Source organism: Gallinula chloropus (genome assembly GCF_964237585.1).
Source record: "Gallinula chloropus genome assembly, chromosome: Z".
NCBI lineage: Eukaryota > Metazoa > Chordata > Aves > Gruiformes > Rallidae > Gallinula > Gallinula chloropus.
Genome location: NC_140089.1, coordinates 90178755 through 90197863, shown reverse-complemented (window position 1 = coordinate 90197863; position 19109 = coordinate 90178755). Strand labels below are relative to the sequence as shown.

Genomic DNA, 19109 nt, shown 5'->3' with positions numbered 1-19109 from the left:
GGCAGTGCAGCGTCTGTTCTCCTCAGTCATGAATTGCCTCTATGCTAGTGCCTCTGCGTGGCAGAGTTTCAGACCTGCTTGTGTGTGTGGGTGAGTGGGAAAGCGAGGGATTTGTTTCAAGGCTATAGCTTTTGGTTTTCTAGTGTCTCTCAGTGTGGTTCAGTTATTTTATTGGCACAGTAAGTTCCAAGAATGCTGCCAAATATAAGGAGCAGCAGGATAAAGGCTTTGTGCTGTTCTGTTTGGATCTCTGACGCAGACGTCAGCTGCTCCAACGTTAGAATTTTACCTGAGAAATCACTGCCTAGGTTTTTAAAGAAGAGAAAGCCAGCCGAGTTGTCTGTTTGTAGCTAGCTGCCAAGAGGCTAACAGTTCCCCTAACATCTCTCACAGATAGACTCTAAAAGATCAAAATATATTCTTATTTGTAGATATTTTAGAACACAGTTGGAAGACACTGTACAAAACAAAACATCGAGTAATTCTTTATCTTAACAAACATTAATTTACCAAGAATACTTAAGACTGTAAGTTCTTCCAAAATTTATCTCAGGAATATTTTGCTTGTGTGTCTCATCTGACCAACATATTTGCTTAATCCTTGGTGTAACTGAGAATGTACCTTTCCCAGGGAAGAGGCAGAGGTTTACTTTTATCCACACTGAAGTATATGTGTGCCATTAAAAAAACCCAAGCCCAAACCCCAAGCAAAACTTAATCTCTCATGAATGACACCCAAGATCAGCCTCCTCTTTAGCAGGCTCTGAACCTACTTAGTGACTCTTGAATTGGTCACACTCGCAGATTAGGTAACAGAAGAAGGGATGTCAGAAACAAATGGGTATGAAAAAGGTAGAACACAACACAGGGGTGGAAATAGGCTGAAAAAAACCCCAACCAGCCCACTCATAATAACTGTTTTGTTCCAAATTAAGGCTGTAAGACAGCGCAGTGGATGGTAGTTGTAACTGTCAGTTCAGACACTGATTGATTGACACGTTCTGGTCCCAGGACTGACACCTGCCTGGCTCCATGCTGCTGCCCACTGACCAGCAGACACCGGTACTTCGCACCCCCACAGCTCTGACCCTCTCTGAAGCAGTGTCCACAATCGTCTCTTTTTTCCTGCAGCGCTTCCGACAGTTCTGTAAACGACCAGACAGAGCCGGTGTGAGCGGCCCGTGCTCAGTACGGGGGCGGGAGAGCAGCCGATCTACCCCCCGGCCGCCCCGCAGGGTCGCGCCAGAGAACGCACGGCGGCCTGAGGCCGGCTCGGCCCCTGCTGCCCGCGGAGCGCTCCCACGCCGCGACCCTGCGCAGCGCCGCGGTCGGCCCGCCCGGAGGGGCCGGGCAACAGCACGGAACGGCCGGCGGTCCGGCACCTGCCCTGACACCGGGCCTCGGGCTCTCCGTCCCGCCGCGGGCGCCTCCCCCGTACCCGCCCGGCCGCAGAGCCGAGACACGCCCCAGCAGGCGGGCCGGGCAGGGCCCGGCAACTTCCCCCCGCCCCTCGGGAGCGCCACGGCAGCCCCGCCCGGCCGCTCTGGGCCCGCCCCACGCCGGCGGAGCAGGCGGTGGGCTTGGGGCGAGGCCCGGCCCGCCGCCCTGCCCTTTGCTCGGTCCCGGCTCGGCCAATCGCGTGGCGCCCTGTTGGCTGCGCACGGGGTCCCGCGGCACGGCTCAAGATGGCGGCGCGCGCGCGGCGGGGCGGCCCAGCGGCCGCGGCTCTCCTGGCCGGTGCCCTGCTGGCCCTCAGCCGCCTGCCGCTCGCCCTCGGGCAGACGGCGGCGGCGCCGCCGCAGCCGCACCGCCGCTTCGAGTATAAATACAGCTTCAAGGGGCCTCACCTGGTGCAGGCTGACGGGACGGTGCCGTTCTGGGTGCACACGGGCAGTAAGTGCCGTGCGGCCGGTCCCGGGTGGGGGTTGGGGGGCGGCCCGTGCGCCGCGTTACTCGGGCGGGAGGGGCCGGCGAGACCCGTTCGTGGGAGCGGCGGGCGCGGCCGCCGCAGAGGCGAGGGGCCCTCTGCCCCCGGCGCCTTCCGCCGGCCGCGCGGCGAGGTGATGATGTGTCACTCGGGGCGGCCTCGCGCCGCGGGGGCCCTGGCTCGCGCGGCCGCTCGCGTCGCACGCGACTCGGCCGGGTGTTGCCCGGGGCGGCCGCCCCGCCGCGGGCCGCGCCGCCCCTCGCTCGGCGCCCGTTAGCGCCCGGGCGGCGGGTTCCAGCGGCGCGGGGCCGTTCCCCGCGCTGTGCCTGCGCGGGCGGCGCAGAGCGCGGCGTGGCTGAGACGCGCGCCCGTCGCCTTGGGCTGTTACCCCGCTCCCGGGCTCGCGCCCGAGCTTCGTGCGGGGCGCGGCAGCAGCCGGGCGCCGCTTTTAGTGTCCGCACGCGAGTTTGCCCCGCACGCCGCGGGCGGGAGCGGCGCGCTGCTGGTGCCGCGGCGGGAGGCGACGAGCAGCCTGGCTGGGGAAGGCGCACGGGTTGGGTGCGTTTCCCCCCCAGCCCCGAGTGTCCGAGCGCGTCACTACGAAGTTGCTCTGAAAACTCTTCTCTAGGCGAAGAGACGGGGTAACTCTGCAGTCAGCGTGGCTTCCTTTCCTTTCCAGATGCCATACCCAGTGCAGATCAAATTCGCGTGACAACATCTTTGAAAAGCCAGAGAGGGTCGGTGTGGACGAAAAACAAGTCAATATTTGAGTACTGGGAAGTCAAAGTGACCTTCCGTGTCACAGGGAGAGGCCGCATCGGAGCCGATGGACTGGTACTGAGAGTTTGACCTGGCTGAAGAGCAGCAGGCGTGCTTCAGAAAGCCAGTCTCCACTTACGACTCGTACTTGTTTTCTGTACTAGGCGATCTGGTTCACAGAGGAGCAAGGCTTGGAAGGTCCTGTGTTCGGGGCAGCTGATAAGTGGAACGGTGTGGGGATTTTCTTTGATTCCTTTGACAATGATGGAAAGGTTAGTTGGGAGCAAACTCCTCTAGCAAAGATGATAAACTAATGTCCTGACTGTTTGGTGCCTGTGGCTTTGTGGAAAAAGGCAGGATGCTGTTTTCCTACTCCCCCCTTCCACTTCAAAGGATAACTGGAAATAGTCAAGTTCTTCTTGCAGAATTTTTACTCTTGTTTTGTTGGGGTTTTTTAAGCATAAAAGTTGAAGGGTAGCACATAATGAATCTCCACTGAACACTGGTTCATGTGTTGGGTTTGGAGGGAAAACACCGACTAACACGTGAACCGATGCTCAAGCTGAAATTCAGAATGTCCGCACAGAGTTTGGAATGTTGATACATCTGAAGATGTGTGCTTTGGAAGAGGCATGTTGTACCAAAATATGGCACCATGGAAACACAGACTTCATCTGTCCTCAGAGCTGCTCTTTTCCTTAGAACAAGTCTGCCTTGAGTAGTTCAGCAGAAATTCTGTAGCAGATGGAGGTGACAGTTGCTGTTTTGAATGTGCAGTTTTCCGGTTTAACAGTACATAGAGACCTGCTTTGCTTTTTTTTTAAATTTTACTGCACTACTTTGGATTGCTTTTAGATGGTTTAGATCTATTTTTGTATGTGTACAGTTTTTTACTACAGCTTTTACTGTACAGCTATCATGCTGAAAGGCTGAAGGTGATGTTTATGTTTCTGGTCTTCAAAGACAAGACGTGGAATTAGAGTTTATTTTCTTCTCTGACTGCTGAGGCTTGTGTAGTTCAGCTGGTTGAAGATGCCACCTACCATAAATCACACGTGGTCAGCACTGTTTGCCAGAACTTTGACAGCACTGAGACTGATCATAAGTTTAGTTAGTGTGGTGTGGTGTGAACACCCTTTGTGTTTTCCCAAACAAGGAATTCCTTCCCCACTGCCCATGGCAGGCAGGTGTTCAGCCATCCCCACGACAGCAGGGGAAGACAAATGCCATCGCTCTGAATGTCACCCTCTTCCTCCTCCTTCCCCAACTCTTATTCCTGAGCCCAATGCCATACAATCCAGGATATCCTGTGATCAAACAGGGTCATCAACCCAGTTGTGTTCCATCCTAACTTCTTGTGCACCACCATCCGACTCGCTGGTGGGGGGCTGTGAGAACCAGAAGCAGCTTTGGGGCTGTGTGAGTAGTAACTCAAAGATCACTGTGATATCAACATCATAAATCCAAAACATAGCCCCATACAGTCTACCACAAAGAAATGCAACTATCCCAGCCTAAATCAGTACACTTCAGGAGGAGGCACTGAAATGTTGAAGGGGGAAGCGAGCTAACTCTGAAATCTTGTGCTTTTGTAAAAATTGGGCATTACTTCGTAAACTGGAGGCAGCTGGAGAAGCACTGCATGTTTCTTCTGCCACTATCATTTTAACTTGTTCCCATCCTCTAGCGCTTTCAGTAACAGGGGGTGTGTTCAACAGACTTTTAGTCTCTTAACAGGTAACGAAGTTCTAATGAGTGTGACAAGGTCAGTAGGATGTCAACCTCGTGTCTGTTTGGATGTTCTCCCAAGTTGAGTGTATTAAGTCAACTGTTGGTTTGAAGATCTGTAACTTCACTACATACAAATTTCTCCTGTCTGTGGCTTCTGTATTGGGCAGTTGACAGCGTCTCCAGGAACTTAATCTGAGTAGGTTTTTTTATCCCCTAACCATGCAAACAGCTAGCAGTCCCTTGTGAAGCGTGCAGCATGACACAGTGCTACCCAGTCACTTCTCCTGAAGTGCAGAGAGAATAAACACATCTGTGGTGTACTTGTGATGTGGTGACTATTGCAGAAAAGCTCTCAGTGATGTTCCTTGCTGTCAGATATAACTGTTCCATTTGTTTGCTATTTCTTTTTATAGAAAAACAATCCTGGAGTGATTGTCGTAGGCAACAACGGACAGCTTCTGTATGACCATCAGAAGTAAGTTTGTTTTCAGTGCTAATGATGAATGTTTGTGTTTGAATAATGAAATGTTGCATGAAACTCTTTTTGGGGAAACTTTATCAAGGTTTCTTTCCTGTGAAACATTGTTTCCTTTGCATTTGAGTTTTTATACTAACCCCCTGTTGGCACATGTGCTTTGGGATGGGTGAGCTTGGGTGGATGGAGGCACAGACTTTTTACCTGTTCACCACTTATGGACATCTTCCACACACAGTTAATAACTGACGAAAGTGACTAACTGAAAGCTAATTGGCTGTTACTAAAATGAACTGGTGAATTGCCTGAGCACAATAATCACTAATTGTCAGGAGCACAGTGGACATCTTTTTGGATTGTCTGAGGAGAGAGGTGTCTGGCTTAGTTGGTGCTTTCCACGTGATTCCGCTCCTCTCTGGAGTTCACAGGTGTGGGGATGTATCTCAGAAGCAGATGACCCCCTCACTGCAGACTGTGTTTTGTCCTGTGTAAAGCCTCTGGTGCTGGTGGTCCCACACTTCAGAGAGGCTTTTGAACAGCTTGTGTGTGGGAGCAGTATGGTGATGTTGCTTAGTGATACACTGATGGTTTCTTGGCTTGGCTGATAAACTGTAAGATGCAGGTTTATGCAAGTTGTCTTCTTGCACAGTGATGGTTCCACACAAGCGTTGGCATCGTGTCAGAGAGACTTCCGTAACAAGCCCTACCCTGTTCAAGTGAAGATAACATACTACCAAAAAACACTGACTGTAAGTGCCCTGAAATCACATAATTGCTCATGTTTCCCCCATTTCTAAGTGTGAGATTGTTGCAGCTGTTTGGAAACCCAAAAGGCCACGTGTGTTAATTCCAGTATTCTTGGGAAGGTGGAGCTCGGTAGCAGAAGCTGGAGGGAGGTGCCATATGTTCACATTGTAGACAAGTTCTTTTAGCTACACCAGTGCATCTGTAGCTTCCTGAGCAGGCTTGGGTATTGCTGCTTTTTCTGACTGCACTTAGGAGTTGGCCACAGTAACGTACTCCTCTCATGTGCTCACTCTTCTGTTGCTGTTGACTTACATGTGGAAGCACCACAAAACCAGCATCTGCTCAGCTTCCACATGGCTGAGCAGCTCCTTGACTTGAATGGTGTTTCTCCAGCCACTCTGAGATCTGCAAAGGGTTTTCTAGCTGATTGTAGGAGATTCTTGAAATGTGACTAAAAAAACCCCAAGGTGTCTCTCTGACAGTAGATTTAAATTTGTTATTTGAGGCTTCCCACCTCCAAGAACTAATAGGGCTTTGAAGATTAAAGACAAACAGGAAACCCCTGATATAAGGGTTTTTTTCAAGAATTCTTAATTATGAATTCCTTCAAGGTAAGGAGAGAAAAACACTAATGGTGCTGGGTTGCAACAGCTATTAAGTGTATGTTTCTCAGCTTCTGATTTCTTCTGGAAAGGTGCTGTGAGTGTCAGCAATCAAATGCACAGCTGTCACTTGGTAGTAAAAGTTTCTCTAAAAGTCAACAAGAGTCACCTGAAACAGAAGGACCTTGTACTGTGTTGTAATGGTAAAAGTGACCTGTTACTCCTGAATGACAAATTAGGTCTGACACCCTGAGGCTGCTCACTGCTCAAAAGTGCACTTTGTAAGGAGTGAATAAATCATTTTTGTTTCCTAGTTTCAGTGCTGAGTTACCCAGTAAGTTGTGTTTGTGACCACTACTGCAAACTGACCAAGCAGGTAACACAAACAGGTTTTCGTGGTAAAAACTGTAAGTGTTTATCCTTCCAGGTGTTAATTAACAATGGCTTCACTCCCGATAAAGAAGACTATGAATTTTGTGCGGAGGTGAAAGACATGGTGTTGCCATCACAAGGATATTTTGGAATATCTGCAGCAACGGGGGGACTTGCAGGTAGCAGATGTTAGAAGTCGTGACAGATGTGGGGGCTTGCAGGAGAGTTTGTGGTTTGTTGTTTTGGGGCTGGGTTTTTTTGGTGCTGGCACTGATCCATTATGCCAGTTTTTGACCATGATGATTGCAATTAATCCTCTCCCATTCCCAAATTGCTGCTATGCTTAGGCCTTTTCCTCGCTAGAGCGGGAGGACTTTCAGTTTGTCCTGACAAAGACATTGTGCAGTCTCATTCTGCATTGCCTAAACTCTTGTGAGGACTCGGGCAGCATGCTGTTTCCCGAAGATCCTCTGCAAGTGCAAGATTGACTTGGGAAGTGCTGGGACTTCTGAGGTCTAACAGCAGCAATTGACAGTGGTTTTCTCTTGTGTTTTGTTTGTTGGATGCAGATGATCACGATGTCCTGTCTTTTCTGACCTTCCAGCTGACTGAGCCCGGGAAGGGAGTAGTAAGCATCTCTATACATAATGAGTAAAATATGTCCTAGGATATGTTTTATACGTAGCACTGGGTAACAGTGTTTCCTCTGAAACCAGGCATGGCGTACCTGTGTCAGGATTTGGGCATGTAGCTGAGCTGCCTGACGTTTTAGAACAGTTAGACTGATACTGTAATGTTTCGGTAATATCTTAAGTAATGCTTTCAAGACCAGAACTCCTGAAGCAACACTGAATCAACAAAAATCCTGATGTTAGATCAAAATGTGCAGAGAAAATAAGCAAAAGTGCATTTTGTTTGGGAAGTGGACAAATCTGTTCTTGCTTTCAACTTCCCACACCTCTAGCACATTTCTGCACTGCTGAACAGCATCTCTCCTTGTGAAACTTACTTTCTGTGATTAAAAAGAAATCATCAGGAAAAAGCTTTGAGTTTCCATAGGGATTGTCTGATTTCTTACTCCAGCCTAATACATTAATGTGCTCCACTGATTGTCTTCAAGTCTGAAATGGGAGCGGCCTTGCTGGAGAATAAGTTATATGGGAGTGGTGGAGAACATGAAAAAATCTTTTCCTTCCCCCACCCCCCTTGATGTTTTTAAAGCAAACACCAGATGCAGAAATTCCTCAGAAAGATAAAGAGAAATACCAAGAAGAGTTTGAACACTTTCAGCAAGAACTGGATAAAAAGAAAGAAGAATTCCAAAAGGAACATGCTGATGTGCAAGGACAGCCAGGCAAGTTGTTATCTGTTGGTGGTGGGCTGGCTTGGATTTTTTTAAGAGCTGGGCAAAAAAGAATCATATCCATTTGAAATATAATGGAAGCCAGCTTATTCCTTTCTTTTGTGGAGTGCATTAGCTGGATACAGCCCAGGACATGGGTGGCTTTCTGGGCTAGAAGCACGTGTTGAGTTTCTTGTCTACCAATGCCCCAGATTCCTCCAGAGGGCTGCTCTCCATCTATGCCGCACCCAGCCTGTAGTTGTGCTTGGGATTGCCCCAGCTCCTGTGCAGCACCTTGCACTTGGTCTTGTTTGATGTAGGTCTGTGGTTTTGAAACTAATTGTCTTCCATTGATAAGAAAAAAAGGTCTTTTTGCCACAGGGTCTTTTGGGGTTTCTGATGCTTTTTGGAACTGTGGAGGAACTCACCCACGTGTGCAGTCAGTTTTCTATCGCAAGAGACTTTTTAAACCTCAGGTTTCCTAAAACCTGGCTGTTAATGAATACCTGCAGTTCTCTTCTGAAGGACAGTTGGCAATGTAATGCTGGCTTATGCCTGGTACCAGCATCCTGCTTCCAGTGTATGGGGCATGCTGCACAAGTGTTGGAATATGAACTCAGGGTTGGAATGTGTGGTTGGCTCCGATGAGTTGTTCTTTGCCATGTCAGTGGTGATAAATCAGCATCACACACGTCAATCTGGGGCGGGGGCAACACGTGGAAACCTCGAGGGTGCAAGAGGAATGGTGCAAGGCACCTTATGAGGAACGTGTGTATGTAAGAACTGCTTGTGCTTTTCTCTTACCAGCCGATGAGCTTTTTGAAACTGTGAGTGACCGTGAACTGAGGCAGATATTCGAGGGGCAGAATCGAATTCATCTTGAAATCAAACAGCTTAATAGGCAATTGGACATGATTCTGGATGAGCAGAGGAGATATGTCTCTGCAGTCACAGATGAGATTGCTAAAAGAGGAGCTGGTTTTCCAGGTCAACAAGGACAGGTAAATCAAGAAATAAAAATACACTGTGATTGATGGCTTATCCTGATTTTAGCACCCTGATCAATTTGGTTTTTCCAAGGTAAAAATTGATCACTTTTTTTCTCCTCCTCACCCCAAGGTTTCCCAGCAAGAGATTGAGACAGTTGTGAAAACTCAAGAAGAGGTCATTAGACAAGTAAATGAAATAAGGTAAATGCTTTCTACATATTAAGCCTATGGCTTGAATTTTATATTATTTTCCACCTTTTAAATCCTGTTATTAAAGTAGGAGAAAGGACTTGACTTTCTGTGTTCCTTAGCGATGACTCCCTGCATGCATTTAATTTCTGTAATAACAAAGAAAGTTCATGTCCCTAGAGTGGCTGTGCCCCCTGATTTGCCTTTTTACCATGAGATTCCACTTTCAACAGGTAAATCCAGTCCCTGGTTTCTGCTGTGTGACAACCTGGTGCCTCATGTTTGTTGCTCTGATTTTGAAGTATTGGTAACAACCTGAGGACAAACGCGTTCCAATTGCAGCTAGTGAACCTAAAAATAAGTGTATAGGAGTATCTTGTTGATATACCCAGTCTGCTCCTGGTACAATGATTATATGAGTTTGTTACTGTGTAATACTATATAAGATATATTTTAGGCTTTGTTTAGGGTAAGTAACCTGTAAAGGCATGTAAGGAATTCCAAGACACAGTTCTGTACAAATGAAAACGCCTGCAGATAATAAGAGTTGTTGAAATTTATTGCTTATTATCTTTTGTGTTTTGGAGGTTTTTTTAAGTAATTCGCTTATTTCTTCAAGATGTTTGAGTAAGTTGGGTGTGGGACAGCAGTGTGCCCTTGCAGGGGAGGTCGCCAGTGGTGTCCTGTGCTGCGCTGTGCTGTGCAGTGTGTTGTTAGTGGGTTGAGGGACATGGCTTTCCCTCTCTGGCCAGCACTGGTGACACCAATTCTGTGTCCAGTACTGGCATCCCAGTATGAGAGAGGCCTGGACAATGCTGGAGGGAGTCAGTGAAAGCAATTAAAGGGTTGGAGCATTTGTTGTAGGAGGAAAGGCTGAGGGAGCTGGTATTGTGTAGGCTGGAGAAAGGCCTTGGAGGTGCCTCGTTGGTGGGTATGAATACCTGACTTTGCCTCTCCTGCCCTCACCACCTCCAGAGCCAGACTCCTCTCCCTGGTTCCCTGTGACGGAATGAAAGGTAATGGGCACAAGCTGAAACACAGGAAGTTCCGTGCAGGCCTAAGAAGAAGATGTGTGAGAGTTATTGATCACTGGTTGGGTTGGGTGCCTGGGGAGGTTCTGCAGTCTCTGTCCTTGGAGATCCTGGAAACGACTGTGACTGAAAATCCCTTGGCTTGTTGGGTGCTAAGGCATGCTGTCACACAGCACCTAGGAGGAGACAAGGGGGGACATTCTGATACTAAATTCCTGTCATGTTGCACAGTGAAGGTGGGAATGTGTTGGGTTTTTTCATGTGCTGATGTGTGGTGTAGGCCATTTTAGTGGTCTTGTCCCCATTTCTTTTAGGTCAGGCAAAGATGGGGTGCTTGGTTTGCTCTCTTGTCAGAGGACTTTCTGCCAGCAAATTTCCCAGGAAGCCTGGGTGTCTGTGAGGATGCTTGCGAGTTCAAGTGCTGAGTAATTTTGCTTTTTGAGCTGCAGTTTTTGAAATTGATTGAGAAGTGTGCTGTACCTCTTCAAACTATGTTACCAAGGAAGCAAAAATTGATCGTGAGGGTGCTCTGATGCCGAGAGGTATTTGGGAAAACCCCAGTGTTTGGTAGGGCTGTCTGCGTGCTGCTTCTGAGATGCTCTGCAGTCGCTGTCTTCAGCAGGAACAGCTTTATGTGGGTTTAACCCTTCATCTGTAATAGTTAAATTCCTTATCTTGGGTTTTAAAAAATAAAAGGAGAAAACCAATCCCTACAGCTGGGAGGGGGGGTTCCTCTATTAGTTCTAGGGCAGCTCTTGTGATTTATCTAAGTAGGTCAGCTTTTTGTAGAATGAAGATTAGAGTGCTTCCATTTTTGCACTTGTTCTTCCATGAAAGCTTTTATGTTAATATTCTTGACAAATCTTCTACCTTGCAAGCAAATTAAATTTTCTTGTTAACATTGGCAGTCTGCCCTTTCAGTGACTGCTTACTAGGTATGGGTTTGCGTAACGTAATCTTAATATTTTTCTTAGATTAAAGAGACGTTTTATTTATAGATTGAAATGAACAGCCCGCTGGTCATCCCGGAGGAGAAGGACTTACTGTCTTAAGTAATTTTCTTGTCAAGATTTGTGGATTTCTTAATCATCTGATTACAGAAGAATCTTGCATGTTTGTGCAGTATAAACTATGGGCACGCTATTGTTCATGCAAAAGTAGATGTAAATTAAATTTGATACAGAACATGTCTATTTAGGGAAGTTCTCTTGTGTTTAACACCCAGGGGAACAGTCTGGGGGAAGGTGGGTGTGCAGGTGCCTGTTAATTCTGTAGCGATGGTGGTGTTAGGCGGGAGAGGAAAAACCCGTGTCGTTGTGCTTGTGCTCCAGCTCTGAAAGTCGCAGGGCAAGGTAAACACTGTGGTGGATGTGGATGGACAGAGTTGCTGTTGGCATTGATTAGGCAGTGTTCCTGATGGTGGTTGCCCGTGTTGGCGTGCGTTATTTCAGAAGAAATCTTCCAGGGAAACATGTCCTTCTAAAAGAGTCTATGATAACACTAATTCAGAGTACCAGGAAAATATAAACCAGTTTCTGGGTAATGTGTGTGCTAATGAAAGGTGGGACAGAGGAGGAGGTGTAGAAGTTCCAGACCAGAAATGTAGAATGAGAGAAAGTGAGGGCTGGCTTGGCTAGTTTTGTTTGTGGGGGCTTACCGAAGCAAGTGGCTCTTTGGTAACTCCTTTTGATAACTCTGCAGTATTAAAAATGAGCTTCCTGGGGTAAATGTTGAGAGTTTTGTGGAACTCCCTGTGCGTTACATTATCTGAAGTAACTGGGAATGACGCTGTGGGAAGCGATGGATTCTCTGACGTGCTGGCTGTGGGATGGGGCTTTGACAGGACTGACAGCAAAGGGTGAATTATTCCATCTTCTCACTAAAAGTGAACAGTGTTTTTGTGACGTGGGAAGAATGCAGAGTACTGGTAGCCTGGGATGATAGGTTGATTTGTGTGTTGAAGTGATACTTTTAGGAAAAACTAGCTGGTTTCTGTTTAAAGAAAAGTATATTGTTAATCCAGTATTTAGTAGGGGCCATAATTACTGAAAGCCTCTCCGTTGAAGTGTTGTATCTACAACTTGATAGAGTTGTGTAGATTAGTTTAGTGTGTGGCTTTGACTTAGTAACTGCTTTGAATAGCTTAAGCATGCTGCATGGCTCTTGCAATGGCATAAAAGCTGTGGTAGCACTAGTACAGCACATCTGTGCTTGCAGTTTTTGCTTCTGCAGAGTTGTCAGAGTGCCTCTGGATAGATAAGAACCTTTCTAGTCTATTCTCATGTTTGGGTTTTTTTAAGGGTGTATGTTTGTGTGTTGTTTGGGGTTTTTTTTTAAGTTCATTCTGTGGGTGGGGTTATTTTACTTTATTTCAATGGCATGCAGAGCAGCTGATGCAAAACTAAAAGATGGGCAGCATCTTTGTGAAGGTTATTTGTAAATGTTTATGTTTCGATGCTTCACTTGCTGTTTTCACAACCAGTGTGTGTCACTTAAAAATCAGTAACACAACTTTGCCTAACACTCGGAAATGTGATTACATGCTGTTGTTGCCAGTCAGTTTATTGGATGAATAGGTCCCTTCCAGCCCAAACCACCCCGTGATGCTGTGATAAGTCGCTGACCACTGTACAAAGAGTTAGGACTGCACTTTGAAGGCATCGAAGTAAGCTCCTGTCTGAACAAAATGTCAAGTTTTAAGTAAATTAAAAAGAAATCCAAGTATGTACATTTTGATTGTTTATTCTGTTAACAATGAGGAGATTACCATTCACATGATAAATATTTTGGCTGCAGAATAATCCTCTTTGCAACTGAAAAGAGACATCACAGCAGGGGAAAATTATATAAACATATTGATTAGAGATTAAGTATTTTTCTCTCATTGAGTAGTTTACCTCAAACAAAATTAGTTATGGAACCTCAACTTTTTATGGATTTAATTTAATTTGTTGTAGAACAAATGAATTCAGGTGCAGGCAATATTAAGTACTGTGGCATTGCATATGGGAAATGAGTTTCTCATATAAATGATAATCATGAAGCAAGGATGTATCTAAATCTTTTCTTATCCCTAAAGCCTCTTCTTTATTTTTATTTCTTACATGGCTGCTTTTATTTATTTATTTTCCAAACAGCTTTTGGTTTTCTTTAAAGATTGCATTAAAGTCTGCTTATCCTAAAGCCTTGGCAGGAGCCTCAGATAAAACACTTGCTTTAGACTTCATCAGTCAGGCAAAGCAGATGTCTAGTAAGAGAATATTTCCTGGTCCTTGCTTTCAGCATGACTTCGGGAGACGATGCACTGTACAGATCGAAACTCTGTGGAATTAAATAGTTTAAAAAAAATAATCATAGTTATTCCTGATACGGTGTTCTTGGAAGCTGGGAAAAATGTTTTCTGCCTTTTTGAGGCAACTGTATTTCAGACTAATTTTAATGGACTAAAAGGCATCCAGAATGACTCCTCTTTGCAGAAGAGCTGTTCTGTGCTGAAAGATGTTTCGTTGTTTCTCTTGTTTCAGGAATTCCATGGCTGATACTCTAAAGTTGATCACTGGAGCTCAACATCCTGGCTCTGCTGCAGCGGCCTATGAAACAACTCAGCACTTCAATGACATCAAAGAACACCTTCATGTAGTAAAGAGGGACATTGAGCATTTAGTACAACGAAATATGGTAATTCATGTGCTGGTAGTGTAAAGCATGACTGTAACACGTCTTTATTTGGCTGTTAGGGAAAAGCTAGGATGAGCCAGCATGCAATTTACGGAGCAATTAATCCTTCATTAAGCTGCTTCACTAAAACTGCACTGCCTTGACCTAACTGCATGATCCGTGTCTTGATGAGAAGTATTGCACAAAGAGCATGATTTTTAGTCTAATTTCCTGTGGAAACAAGGTCAAGCAATTAGGTTTTCTGGGTGCTTTTTTTGTGTTTGTCCCCTACTTAACAGCTCTATACAGAGGAGATTCTCTGTTGCTTCTGCACAGAAGAGAGAGCTTTAAACAGGGCAAACTCGGGCAGGCTCCACTTAAGGTCTCTAGGTGTGAAAGATGACTCTGTTCACATTCATGAGCACCTTAGTCTAGCCTAGGTAGTGATTCAGCTGAATTAGCATATGATGCCACAGCAAGTTTGTGATTTCTGGGTTAATTTACCAAGGATTTATTCTTTCCCCTGCGACCTGCAAATGAACACCAGTTGGTTTACTTGAGAAACGTAAAGGTGACAGAGACAGGGAGTGAGATTATTGTTTTCCATGGTACTGCCATTCTGTCAATGTTTGCTGCTCGTGTTTCGATTTTTAGATCATGTTGCAAAGACCTTGTTTTGGTTCTTTGCCCACAGCAGTCTTCTCATGGCATGTCTTGCTTGCTCTTCTCACACACTGTTTTCTTGCTTTCTAGCCAGCTAGTGAGAAATCCAAGTGCCCGGACTTGCCACCCTTTCCATCGTGCTTGTCTACAGTGCACTTCTTCATATTTGTAGCAGTGCAAACAGTGTTATTCATTGGTTATATCATGTATAGGTAAGTATGCTTTCGCTTAAAGACAACAGAGCAAACGACTTTCGAGCTTCTGACTTGGAACTGCAGTTGTTGTGATATGCTTATGTTAAATCTTTAAATTCAGACTGGGAGGTCTCCGGTTCAGCTTTCAGCCCAAAGGAGGGTCAGCACTCAATTTAGACCAGCTGGCTTAGTGTTGAGACTGATTGGGTCTTAAAAGTCTCCAAGAATGGCAGTTTATTATCATAGTGAAGTTTGGTTTATTCTCCCCCTGCCCAACAGTATCTCACATGGGAGCCTGCCTCACTTGACTTCGACTGCTGCATCTCTTTCTGATAATGTGCTTCTCTGTGAAGAAGCTGCCCCTGTCTCCTCAGCAACATCTTGGTATTAGGATGCTGCTGTTAGACCCCTTGAAACCACCTTTTGTCCAGGATGAACAAGCGCAGCTCCCCCTCTCTCTCTTCTCTTGGGGAATGTGCTCTTGGCCATGCTCCTCGTGGTGCTCTGCAGGACCTACTGTAGCTTATTAATACATTAACAAAGTCTGGCATGATTTTATTAGTAGTATTTTCTCCTGTGTATGCCTGCAAGTCACCTGTCATACTCATTCCTCCATGAACTCTATCCCTTTGTTCCCCTCCTACACACGTTAGTGTGTGGACTACTTCCCCTCCCACCCCCCCAGCCAGCTGGGATGTTTTCTCTGTGCTCTTCCTCCTCTTTGCAGTGTCATAATGTTCAAATTAAACTTGTACTGGGGGGAAGGAAAGCCTGTGGAGGGCAAGATTGGTGTAGCCTTCCTCCTGCTTGTCACACATACGATTTGGGATAGGAAGTAGGGACCAGGAGAGATGCACTGCCCTTCAAAGAGAAAACGCTGCTGGCAGCCTCTGTGGAAGGATAAGTAACTCATACTGCTGCAAGGCCAGTGCTGCTGACAGCACTAGCTTCTGGTTGTGTCCACTTCTCTAAGAGTGGAGAGAGTGTGTTTCTTGGGTAGGCAGTGTCATGCCATCGGCTGGGAAGGCAGCTTCCAACCCAAGTGAGGAGCTGGTGCTCTCCAGTTCTTCTGATGCCCTTGTAGTTCCAGTGTCTGTGTGTGGCTGGTCCATGGTTTCTGTATCCACTAAGAAAAATCTCAGGAAGTTCTGTGCCAAAGGAAAAGGAAATAACGTTTCCAGTAGGCTCATTGGCTGCTTAGTTGCATGTGCTGCCCTTTCTGCGTTGATCTTCAGGCACATCAGATTCTGGGATGCTTTAGAAAATTTTAGCTGAAGTATTTTCAAAATTGGTTCATATGTACTTTGGCAGTTTCTGGCTTCTGTCCAGAATGTTTTTCTTGCCTGCTGTGTCTGATGTAAAATTGGAACTATTGTGATGCTAGCAGTCTTTGTAAGCTGAAAAAAACCATTCTGATTTTGGGATGTGGCACATTTGATTTCTTTAAGTCTCTGCTGACAAGGAATGGAATCTCTTAATCCCCAGATAAATGAAATACTTAAACCAGTTAGCTAGTTTTATAGTCTAAGTACCAAACATCCTCTCTTCTGTTTTTTTCTTTCAGGAGTCAACAAGAAGCAGCAGCCAAAAAGTTCTTTTGATGACCTGTTCCTTTTGTGTGTACATAATAGCAGTATGTATGCACAGAAAATGATACACTTCTGTAAATGAGGGAAATTTTAGTGTTTGAAATATTCGATATTGTAAATTATTGAATTTTGTTAAACAAAATGAGTTCTTACTGAAAATGTTCAATGCTAAAGTTAAAAACAGAGCGGGGAGCAGCAGAGTAAATGCTGGATGGGGGAGGACTGTGGACCCTGTCTACGTCTGTTTTCAACTAACTTGTTCTTCAATACTGTAAGGCAAATGCCATATTCCTCTTCTGTTGTCAAGATTCCAGGGGAGAGAATTGAAACACTCAGCTTTGGTGTTTGTTCAGAAGGAGACCTGCAGATGGGTGGTTTGTGCAGAAAGCTCACCAATAAGTGTCCTGACATACTGATTCTAAAAAAACAAACAACAAAAACACCACCTAAAGATAAAAAGCATACCCCAAACAAACTGTTCTTCTCTCTTTCTTTGGGGGTATGTAAAAATTTGTTATGGGTGCTTTGCTACTTTGCCACTTGGATTTAACAGTGTAAGAATGATGTAGTTTATATTTTGTGAAGAATTAGAATTGATTTCAACACCTGCTAATGTGTGGATGCAAAGACAGTCTGATTCTTGATACCCAGCATAGAAAACAAAATATACAGAACTAGTAAATAAAGGCTTTTCCTTTTATTTTGGGTTTTGGTTTAGGCAGTGAGAGAAAACATGATAAAGTAGTTTCTTCAAGTATACTGTGGGACTGGTTTCTTTTTTGTAGTTTGAAGTCTGGCTAATTTTGTTTGGAGATTTATGGAGCATTTTGAGAAAAGATATCATGGCTTTATACCTCTTCAGGTCTGATTTTATGAAGGGTATGTTTAGTGTTTGAATACGTCCTTTTATAAAGCTGTCTTGTGTCTTTCATGTATTAAATAGAGATGCTTCGATTTAAATCTTGATATGGCAGGTACTCTAAACTGCAGGTGTGGAGTTTTCTTGTTAATCCAGCAGCTATTGCAGAACCAGTGTTGTGTGTCAGTTCCTGCTTTAATACGAAAACACCTGTTTCTGATACTGTTTATCAGGTGAACATTTGCTTCAGGAAGGAAACAAAGCAGATAGCCCCAACTAGGAATGTGAAAATAATTCATTTCACCGTGTTTACATATCTGTGGTACCTTTGTCCTCGAGCTCTTTGTGTGTAGAGTTAGAATAGGGGGATTGGGTTGTTGGGGTGGGGGGGGATTCTATAAATTACAGAAATGCATCAGGTTATTTCACTTTTAAATCTTAATGTTTGTCTGACTCTGCAAAAACTCTCTGGAATCCAGCATGCTACTGCTGCATTCCTACAGTCTGCTCCCTTGGAGTCAACACATGCTGCCAAATCTGCTGTAATGAAGAACACTTCAGTATTGTGCCTGTCAGTTTGGAGAAATGATAAATCTATGCAATATATTTTAAATCACAAAATGCAGTGTCCCAAAAGTCATGTCTCTGCCGTACCGATAAAACAGTACTGCCTGCGTACCTGTCTGCATAGCTACAACATGTAGTGTACTCTAAGTGGTACAGCGCTCTGTTTGAGAAGATTTTGCTGTGCTAATTGGAGAAGTACTGCTTCAGGCTGTCCCCACTGGATAAATAGGGTAAATCAACGGGGGGAAAACCACGTGCAGATAAACCAGAATAACACACAGGACTTCATCCACTCGGTTCTTTCAACACCAGCAGATATTTACAGGTGCCTTGAGTCTACACTGTTACAAACTTGACTCTTCTAGCTAATAATATATCATCTTAAATTGTTTGGAAGATGTGTGGTGGTGTTCTTTTCCAGTGCAAGCCTGTGTCAGTGCAGCAGCTGAGCAGGACTGCCTCTCTCGCAGCGAGGCCCTCCACATGGAGAGGCTGGCAGTCGGCTTGGCACGTGTGCCTGGCGTCAGGAGGAACAGTTCTAATGCAGCCATCGCAGGAAGCCTGTTTTTTCATACTGTGAATTTACCCAGCCGTAACTTGGTTTTAAAGCTGGAGCAGCCCATACTTTGGTGTCTTTGCTAGAAAGAAGAGAGGGCTGAGGATGGTGTCCCTGTGGAAAACTTGAACCTACAATTGTATCTTCAGCATGAGGCTCAGCTCCTGTGTGTGCTGCTAATAGGTCTGATGTATCTCCTGAGTGTGGCTGGAAAGCTTTTGTATTAGGGAGCAGGAGGTCTAACATCCAAAAAGTGGTAACTTTGCTTCGTGCTTCATTTCACAGTCATCTCTCCTTGGACCTCCTGTAACTGCCTGGTGTTCTCGCAGCAGATCACAGGAAAACTCCCAGTTGCCCGCCTCAAATTCTGTCCTGTCTGTTCCTGAAGCGATAGCACTGAGTTTGGACTTTAAGAGTATTTGTCAGTCAGTGTAGCCTGTCGCTATGGCTGGCTACTTCCAAGTTTCTTCTCAACACTGACTGTGTGTTTTGATGCTTACCCAGTGAGATTTTGGACTAGGAGGAGAAGACACCTTGGAATCCAGTTTGATGGTAGGGGGGGAAACAATTCTAGTACTTGTATTTGAAGTGTGGGTGATTAGTAGCAAGTATTTGGCAGTGACAATCTCATGGTACTAGTCAGGCATGTTAAATACGTGGTCACACATGAACCTTTCAAAAGTAAAATTCATGATACGGTCTGTAAATTGCCTAACTTCCTGTCTGAAGAAAATTTGCCACTCATCAGTGCATCAATGACTGTAACACCGAAGCCTATCTTCTGTTGGTTTTGTTTTAAATTCCCGCAGCTGACACTTTCCTGTGCTTGTTTCTGACTAATGTAAATTGACACTTGGAGT

At 45.4% G+C, this 19109-nt stretch overlaps 1 protein-coding gene across 1 annotated transcript; it reads left to right on the top strand.

The window, feature by feature from the left end:
• Positions 1 to 1685: 1685 nt before the first annotated feature.
• LMAN1 (lectin, mannose binding 1) lies at positions 1686 to 17024 on the top strand (the record flags this gene model as incomplete). Its single annotated transcript, XM_084278594.1, has 13 exons — positions 1686 to 1893; positions 2607 to 2761; positions 2851 to 2958; positions 4831 to 4892; positions 5542 to 5641; positions 6669 to 6792; positions 7183 to 7241; positions 7835 to 7967; positions 8763 to 8956; positions 9075 to 9145; positions 13689 to 13842; positions 14575 to 14696; positions 16243 to 17024. 13 exons carry the CDS (start codon positions 1686 to 1688, stop codon positions 16277 to 16279), a joined length of 1527 nt encoding a protein of 508 aa, XP_084134720.1. The 3' UTR covers positions 16280 to 17024.
• Between the last annotated feature and the right edge of the window lie 2085 nt (positions 17025 to 19109).